The 10,006-nt window shown below is 39.3% G+C and overlaps 1 protein-coding gene across 1 annotated transcript; it reads left to right on the top strand.

Annotated features, from left to right (window-relative positions):
• Positions 1-1,618: 1,618 nt before the first annotated feature.
• On the top strand, positions 1,619-8,243 carry fcl (GDP-L-fucose synthetase). Its single transcript, NM_001141339.1, is given in 11 exon segments — positions 1,619-1,750; positions 3,210-3,372; positions 3,890-4,004; positions 4,824-4,952; positions 5,258-5,331; positions 6,810-6,943; positions 7,087-7,148; positions 7,230-7,296; positions 7,392-7,471; positions 7,791-7,890; positions 8,121-8,243. Coding segments are annotated over 10 exon segments (972 nt in total). The 5' UTR covers positions 1,619-1,750; positions 3,210-3,217; the 3' UTR covers positions 8,177-8,243.
• Positions 8,244-10,006: the final 1,763 nt, after the last annotated feature.

Genomic DNA, 10,006 nt, shown 5'->3' on the forward strand with positions numbered 1-10,006 from the left:
AAACATAACTATGTAATTTAAATAATATTAATAATACGCAATGAAAGCAATTGTGCTGATTATAGACACTTAATAGCTTGTTTTTAAGTTTCAAAAGATTGTGACCCCCCCACCCTTTGCCTCACAATGGTTTGATCCACTGCCAGTTCCTTAGCTTGCGAGGTAACGTAGAGGTCGTATCTACTGTCTGAAAGGCACTCAATGCACGTAACTGACGTGAGGTTAATCCAGTCAATCGCGCACACAAACTAGCTGAATATGCAGAGCTAGCGCGCAAATATTAACTATTAAGCTAGCTAGTACCTATTCCATTTATGTGGGATCGTCAAAGATGGAATCTTTGCTATTGTAAATTTATTCCAAGATCAGCATGCATGTAAGTTAGTGCTTCAAAGTCCCTGTGATAAGGTTAGCAATAAACTGAACAGAACTACACTCTCTTCTACCATTGTTTTAAATATATTTAATGGTCTCGTTGCAAAAGCTAAATTGTCGCAAGGGAACTTTTATTTATATATTTTATTTCACCTTTATTTAACCTGGGTAGCAAAGATTATAGCAAACACCACTGAATTGGTGCTCGCTAGCTTTGAAAATTCAGCTATTGTTAGAAGCCAGCCAATATGAAACAAACGATTAAAATTACAAAATGTTGCAGCATATGTTGTGTAAATGGTGAACTCATACAGCTGTCAACTCTTGTCACTGCAATCCGTTTCCCATTTGCTAGCTACCTTTTAGATCGAAGCCCATATAGAATGATAGAAGATAAGATGATAGAAGCCCATCTCCTACTGTAAATAACCTACATACTGTGTGTGTGTAGCCAACCAGGTAGAAAAATTGCAGAAAAATGGCAGAAAAAAGACGGACATCAGAGTATTTTTCGGTACACCAAAACGCAAAGTAAGAACCCTCGTAGCCTAATATCTCAAAGACTAGTTGATAAAATGTTCATAAGAAAGAAATGAAATTCTAATGAAAATGTTTCACAATGATGTCATTAGGCAGAGCAGGCAACAGATGGCACACAGACAGCAGAGTTGGGGACAGATATGCAGGGACAGACTGGCAGAGACAGGGAGTCTCAGGTAAGTTTGTTGAGTCTTTGTTTGGCAACATTATGAAAGGTTCTCAATTTTTTTTACTTGTAAAATAGGAACATAATTGGAAAATGCCATGGATACCCCCACTCTCAACTTAAACTGGTGACTGAACTAAGATTTGTTAAAGGCAATGGTATTGCTGTTGTGATTAGTTGTGTAGTTTTGGGTACCGGTAGTTAGGAGTACGGCAAACACCTTATTTCTTTGGTTCCTCAATATACATTTACCATATTAAACGTAGGCTATGTGTTACAGCACTACTTTTGGTGTCCCCCTCAGGAATTGCTCTTGAGAAAATGTAATGTAATTGTCCCCTCCAAAGTTGATATCAGATTTTCGCCCCTGACTGTATCTTAACAGTCCTGGTATTTTCTTAATGTGGTGTGGTACGTGAGTGATGGTGCGAGAAACTGGGATAGTCACCTGTAAGGCTACTACTCTCAGTAGAACCCTTTTTCTTTAAGAGTGTTGGTCACAGGTAGCGTATAAAAGCGACTCCACCTTGCGCCTGCGGCTTTCCTGTTGATTGGTTAGCGTGCAAGACAAGAGAGAGCCTACGCCTCATTCGTGTACTCGAGCGATCAGAAATAGGATGTAATACCGACTTTATTCTAGGAGGAAAATTCTAACGAATCATTTTACAGGTTTGAATTCATACATTTAACTTTGTGTATTGATAAGATACATACAAAATAACACGAGGGTCTTGCCGAGTTAAAAATGTGACTGATTATAATTCAAAATAGCTCACGTAAACTATACGGATTAATATGTTTTGCCTTTATAAATGTTTGTCCTATATGTACAGGCCTTTTGGTTGAATGAATGGGTGCGTTTGACTTCAACATAGACATTTTCTTTCGACAAACTTCGTATATGCTACTTTTAGCCTACTCTTGTTTGTGTTGCTAAAATGTCAGTGTTGTAGCCTAGATGATCATCTGATGTTGTAATATACTATTGTTATTTCGATTAAACACATTGTTATTTTTAAATTAAATACTGTGTCTGTTGGTATTGGCGTAAACTATTTGTCCTTTTGCTAAAATTAACATGATCATAATGCAATTCACTCCCGTTTTGGACTCTTGAGCTTAATGTTTAATATGACAAATTAAATGTATTTCAAAAGAAAAAAGTTAATAAATGTATATAGGAAATAAATACAAAGTAGCCTCCATGATTAATCAAATAGGCTACAACGAAATTGTAAATGAAACGAAAAGTGTGTTAATACATTTAAACTTGCGTTTGATGTATTGCATGTTATTAATTCCTTATTAGCCTAAATGTATAACTATTCTTAGGTTTGTATTATCAACATTATTACGTTTAACTTTTTGATTTTAATTCAAAATAGCCCACATATACTACCGATTAATATTTGCAATTATTTCCCAAAAATGTTTGTCCTATAAAGGCCTTTATAGGCTAGGCTACATTCTATTTAACATATTAGTAGATATTTTCTTTCGACAGAATTCATATACTTTTAGGCTACTATTTTGTTTGCTTTGCTAAAATAATGTCAGTGGTGTAGCCTATATGACAATCTGATTTTGTAATATAGGCTACTGTTTTGTAATATAGCCTAACCCTTATTTCCCATTCGATTAAACTAAATTGTTAAATTTAGAAATGAAATGTATGTCGATATTGGCGTAGGCTGTTTGTTTATCCTTTTGATAGGCTAATATTAACATTGTCATAATACCATTCACTCCCCTTTTGGCTTAATATTTAATATGCCAAATTTAATTTATTTCAAAAGACAAAAGTCAATAAATGTAGATAGGAAATAAATACAATAAAGTAGCCTCCATGATTAAACAAATAGGCTACAACGAAATTGTAAATGAAACGAAAAGTGTGTTAATACCTTTCAACTTGCGTTTGATGTTGTATAGCATATATTTGATTAATTCCTTATTAGCCTAAATGTAAAAAAAAAAAAAATACATCATTATTACGTTGTAAAGTAGGCTATAAATAGGGCCATGATCACACTGTCATTCATATCAGCCTACTTTGTTTAGGGCTTCAGCGTAATAACAGTATGTGAATATCACAACCGAAAAATTAAAGTTAGCATTATTTGATCAGAGTGAGAGATGGATTCGCAGACTAAGGCTGAGCCGATGCGCGTGCTCGTCACGGGCGGATCCGGATTGGTCGGGAAGGCCATCGAGCACGTGGTGAAACAAGAAGGCGGCTGTCTCGAGGGCGAGCAGTGGACCTTCCTGTCCTCCAAAGAGGCCAACCTCGTGTAAGTTATGTCACATGAACTTCATATTCTCAGCAGAGCTGGTCTGAGGCTTGGTCGTTGCAGATAAAAATTGCCTAGCCTATATACAAGAGATGTCATGATCCCATATTCTCCATGCCCGAGAAACACCAGCATGTATGTTCTACATAACATATTTCTATAGGAAATGTATGTCATGTTGCACTGTATGAAATCCTGTTATGACCCTTTACATCTGGGGCTGGTTTTGTGGTTCCAACAGGAACGAAATAGTTCAAATTAACCCCCCAAATAAGTTCACTCATGGAAAAATAATTATATTCTATTCTCTGCTATTCTATTATTTGATATTATATTCTATAGATATATAGATTGATGTATAGATAGATACAGTATATAGATAGAGTTTCTATATAGTTCCTGTTGGAACCACATTAAATGTTTAGCTACTTACATTCGTGCATGCATACTTTTATGAGATTGATGTGTTTCCCATTAAATGGGATGATGATGATGATGATGACAGTTGTTCTGCCAGAGATCTACAACAGACAAGAGCAGTGTTTGAGAAGTATCGGCCCACCCATGTAATCCACCTGGCTGCCAAGGTGGGAGGACTCTATCTTCACATGAAGGAGAACCTACACTTTCTGGTGAGCTTACCTAACTACCCAGTTTGTTTCAATACCTAGGCTATACGTTTCTGTCCTAAAGTACATTTGTGCAATCAGAGATGGGACCAGAAATTCGGAACGGGCATTTCTAACTCACTGGCCCATTTTTTGCCTGGCGGCTCCAATTGTTAACCAAATAATGATCTTTGTGTACAAAACCCCCAGTTTAGACAGGCTGATGGGCTGAAGATGGAACCAGCCTATCTGACATTTTGCCTGAACTGCCTAAAGGCCAGTCCGTGAAATGGTTTGTCTTATCTAGCTACCGGTTGAATGCACCGACTGGAAGCAGCTCTGGAAAAGATCTTCTGCTGAATGACCTAAATAGAAATGTCCATGTTCGCCTGGCCGGGCAACTAGGCTGAAATTCAATTGAATTTATCAAAGCGAAGTTTACACAGTGACTTTGTTGGCAAATGTATTAATCTTAATTCCAAAAGGGTATTAATCCATCAGTTTATTATTGAATTTTTTATTTAATTCTTTATTTAACTAGGCAAGTCAGTTAAGAACAAATACGTATTTACAATGACGGACTACAGCGTAATAACATTTTGTGATTATCACAACTGAAAAAATAAAAGTTAGCATTGTTTGAGTGAGAGATGGATTCGCAGACAAAGGCTGAGCCGATGTGCGTGCTCATCACGGGCTGAGTGTTAGTGAGGAGTGTTTACAGGGGAGCTTCTTATCACTGTCTCCAAATGCAGTCTTTGAGTTTGTGTAAAAAAAAGTTATTGTGTAAAGTCGCAATACAGGTTGTACTTGAATTGAGACAATGGTGTTTTGCCTTAACAGAGGGACAACCTTCGCATCAATGACAACGTGCTGCAGACGTCTCACGAAAGGGGCGTCACCAAGGTGGTGTCCTGTCTGTCCAGCTGCATCTTTCCTGACAAGACCACATACCCTATCGATGAGAGCATGGTTAGTTTAACAACCAGTAAGACCATATCAATGAGAGCATGTTGTGTTTAACCTTAATACTAAAATACTATGGTGGCATTAAATGGCACCCAATTCCCTATATAGTGCATCATTTTTAACCAGAGCCCTAATGACCTTGGTCAAAAGTAGGAGTTCAACAGTATAAAGTGCCATTTGGGACTCAACCTAGAAAGTGCCCAAGGACAGTAGAACTACTGTATGTTTGGGAACCTCTTGCCCTCCAAACTGTGATGTTTAATAAAAGCTGGTGTATGATCACTCATGCTTTCTTCCCCTTCCCACAGATCCACAATGGGCCTCCACACGACTCGAACTTTGGCTACTCCCATGCCAAAAGAATGATTGATATCCAGAACAGGTGAGCTGGTGACTAAACTGTTACCTGTGCAGGTACATTAGCACACATTTGAAAGACCCACTCCAGCCTCCCTAGCACCTCATTTATCACCTGATGAACTTAACAAAAGATGCATTTCTGTAGCTGGTGCAGGTCCCTCATTACATGGCACAGCCCAGCATAGCACATAATGTTCTGAGAACCATATGTTTCTTATGTGGGAATTTCAGTACTTTAGCATAACATTTCCTACAGGTTTCCTCGTGGTTCTATTTAAAGTTATGCTCTCAGAAAGTTAAGAAACAACGTTCTTCTGTGGGAATTTCAGAATTTCAGCATAATGTTTCCTACAGGTTTCCTCATGGTTCTATTTAAAGTAATGTTCTCAAATTGTTCAGAGAACATTAAGAAACAACGTTATTATGTGGGAATTTCAGTACTTCAGCGTAACGTTTCCTACAGGTTTCCTCATGGTTCTATTTAGTAATATTCTCAGAACATTAAGAAAACTTTCCATTAAAACCACAAGAGCGTTCTAAAAATGTTATTTATTAACATATACATTCCGTTCTCAGCGTCAACAAAACTCTCTCTATCCTCTATCTTGTTAAGTGAGTTCAGGAAGTGGCCTCACCCACTAATTGGCCACACCTGATCTTTATGAGTGCTTGTTTCCTTTGAAATGGGGTCTGTTTGAATAGACTAAAATACACAGCTTTGTATAAGTTACAAAACATACCATGCTAGCTCCAACCTGGTGGTGCCGGTGGACTGATTCCATGGATAGCAAACATAAGATCGTAGGTTCAAATCTTATAGGCTCCGTGTGACAATAAAAAAGGGATGTGTTTGCATGATTAATGCCTAAGCAATTTAATTTCCATGTGTCCCATCTGTGCTTGGTGTTCAAAACAGTTAACCTAAGCTAGCAGTGTTATTAAAAGTCTTATTGAAACATGTTCTCAGAACGTTATTCAATTACCTTCAAATAACCTATAATTTCATTATCAGAACATTAATAAAACCTCACAGGAAAACTTTCAGGGAATCATTGTAAAATGTTCTCAGAACGTCCCTGCAACCAAAAAAAGAATGTTCTCAGAATGTAAAAAAAGTCAGTTTCACCAGTCAGGAAACTTAGGCTTTTGTTCCCAGAACCAATAGGGAAACCAAAAACATATGTTCCCACAACTTCCATGGAACTTCGATTGCTCTGCTATTGTTCTGGGAAGCAAGAGGGAAGGCCGATGACATTGATATGCATCCATCAGACCAACCCCTTGAATTGCCAACTCCTTGAATTTCGCCATTGTGTCAACAAAAAAAAACACTATTTGGCCCCCCCCAAAAAAATTCTACCCTTAAGGATTTGTACCTTTTACTGTATGTGTACTTAGAATATTGTTTAAAAAAATTGCTGGAGTGGGTCATTAATGTTCTAACAACAACATGATTGTGTGTGTGTGTGTGTGTGTGTGTGTGGACTTGATTGACAACAGGGGATACTTTGCGCAGCATGGGCGTCGCTACACCGCCGTAATACCGACTAACGTGTATGGTCCCTATGACAACTTCAACTTTGAAAATGGTCACGTGCTCTCGGCACTCATGCATAAGACATATGCTGCTAAAAGTAAGTCACACACACACACACACACACACACACACACACACACACACACACACACACACACACACACACACACACACACACACACACACACACACACACACACAGATACAAACACTTACTCCTTTCTACTCTCCTTCTAACAGAGGGAGCCCCGCTACAGGTGTGGGGCTCCGGAACACCGAGGAGACAATTCATCTACTCTCTGGTATGTTTAGTGAATTAATCTCTGTGTGTGTGTGTCAGATATGTGTGTGTATACGTTAAATCTGTGTGTGTGTTTTCTCAGGATGTAGCACGTCTGTTCCTCTGGGTGCTGCGGGAGTAGGATGAGATTGACCCCATCATTCTCTCTGGTGAGTCCAACATAGTGTGTGTGGGTGATCAGTCAATGTGCGTGTGTGTACCATATGTAACTGGACCAAGCTCCTTTGTCACTTGTCTCTCACAGTAGGGGAGGAGGAGGAGCTCCCCATCAAGGACGCCGTAGAGATGATTGCAGATGCCCTGGACTTCAAAGGTCAAATAGTTGTATCCTTCTACAGGCTGTGTACACCTGATAGGAGTTGCCCCTAGGCACAGATATAGGATCAGTGTATCTTCCCCAATTCCTTACCTTAACCATTATTCAAATTTGATCTTAGATCAGTGTCTAGAACCAATCTAGTAGAATCCTTAGTACAACACCAGCAACCACATCTAGAGGTTCATTACACCTGTTGGACTGACAGACGTACAGATGTAGTACATTAAAAGCCCACTCGGACTGGCTACCACCCATATCCGTTGCACTGTAATTATGTCATCTCCCTGTGCTTTGCGTTTTGTGGCCCTTGACCTATGACATCAGTTCGACACCAGCAAGTCAGACGGTCAGATGAAGAAGACGGCCAGCAACGCCAAGCTGCGACGCTACCTCCCTGACTTCACCTTCACGCCGCTCTCTGAAGGTCAGAGATCCAAATATTGAGGGTTGTATTTTCTGTCCAGAAAACAACTCAATATTGTAGTTGGAATTAGTTGCCTTGTAAATAACACAGATGCATTACAGCATGATATTTGATACCTATCTGGTTATTGGTCGTTTTATGATTGTGATGAAAGGAACATTCACAGCGATTAAACCACTCTTCCAAAATGCACAGTATCCATAGATGACTGTGTCTCTCCTCCCCTACAGGTAACAAGAAGACCTGTGATTGGTTCGTGAACAACTACGACATAGCCCGAACATGAAGACCAATGAAGATTGAGACATGAATATTGTTTAATGAAAAAGACGAGGGCTATGTCCCGTTACTACAACTGTGCCTTCCTAGTCTTCTGTCCTTGCCTTCATGTCAACTGATAAGTGAAAGTTCTGGATAGGTTTTACCATATGGCCGGTTAAGTTCTGTCAGATCAGTGGGCATGAAGTAAAGGCACACAGCACTCACAATTTCTGCACTCACAATACCCCACCTTGCTGTTCTCCCCAGAACTGTCTGGAAACCATTTTGGATCCTTTCTCCTCTATTTGCACCATTGATGTCAGGGGTTGACATTAAGGTTAGAAAGGCTCTTGCCCATCAGACAGCAGTATTTTTTGTTGGTTGCCTGATGATTACTGTCACTTGACAGAAAATGTTAAAGTAATTGTTTACAAGCAAAATGGTCACTTAAAGGGATACTTTGGGATTTTGGCAATGAGGCCCATTATCTACTTCCCCAGAGTCTGTTGAACTCCTGGATACCATTTTTATGTCTCTATGTCCAGTATGAAGGAACTTAGAGGTAGTTTTGTGAGCCAATGCTAACTAGTGTTACCCATAGACTTCCAGTCATTGTGCTATCTGCTAGCATGCTAGGAAGCAGAAAAATCCATTTGGATACGTAACTTTTGCAGCACATGAGACCCTTCTACAACCCGGTTGTAAGCATACCGGCTCTGGGAGAGTTAGATTTAGACGCACAGCTCACAACCGAGAGCAATAGGATATAGTATTGTCTGGCGCTCTGCTCGCCCTGACCAAAAGTTATACTTCCTGTGTAGCAGGACCAAAACAATGTAAGTGTAGCCCCTATGTTAGGCTACTGAAATTCAGTTAAAAAAAAATCCCCTGCCTAATGGGGCAACCACAGAGCAAGTTCAACTTGTCTGGATGCCATAAATTGTCCGTCTTTCACTTAAACAATGGGGAGGAACCAGGAAAATCACCTGGGGGAACCTCAGAGCAGGTTCAACTTGCCCGACTGCTCAGTTCAATTGCTCCAGGCAATAGTGCAACCCTTAAGGTCAATCCCTGATTATGTCCACCATTACGTGTCCTTCCCTGATGGTGGCAGAACTGGTCCAGCCACCTGATCACCTACAGTATGACTACCAGTTACTATGAGCAATACTGCAGGCTCATGTGTTTACACTCAAATACGTCACATTATTTTAATTTTAATATCTAAAATATCTAGTTGAAGTGTATGATCTATTTCTGATTGAATATTGACAAAAATATGAACAGACTTTTTCTTGATTTAAGAATGTGTCAGTCGTTGAGAGTGACGCTGTATGACATGTTTTCTCACTACAAAACAAGTATAAGCCTAAAGTAAAGTACCCTGGATCTAAACATTGGAGCCAACTGTTTCTCATCAATCACTGGCCTCGGTCCAGTCACTGCAGATCATAATACTGGTTTGTGTTAAAAGAAGATAGACACCCCATGTGATTTATCTGGGATGAACATAAACTAGAATAGGCCAACCTATGTAGAGCCATCAGACACTGTAATATAAAGTCAACTTCCTGAAGAATCTTGAGAATTAGGACATCACTGTCGCTCCACCTCACTGTAAAAAATGAAATCTATAAATTGTAGATTTTATTTTTTACAGATTGTAGAAAAACAGGACAGGAAGAAGAAGGTTTTTAGGGGTCATACGACAGCTGTCACAAAGTTTGACGATAACACTGAGGAAGCCAAGATCATTTGGGATCTGCCAGTAATCGCTCCATTAATAAACGGTCAGATGTGTCATCAGTATATTTTACTCTACTTGGCACATCTTAAAGTCATTTTCCTCAGGAGA

Source organism: Salmo salar, chromosome 03 (assembly GCF_965601325.2).
Source record: "Salmo salar chromosome 03, fSalSal1, whole genome shotgun sequence".
Lineage (NCBI taxonomy): Eukaryota > Metazoa > Chordata > Actinopteri > Salmoniformes > Salmonidae > Salmo > Salmo salar.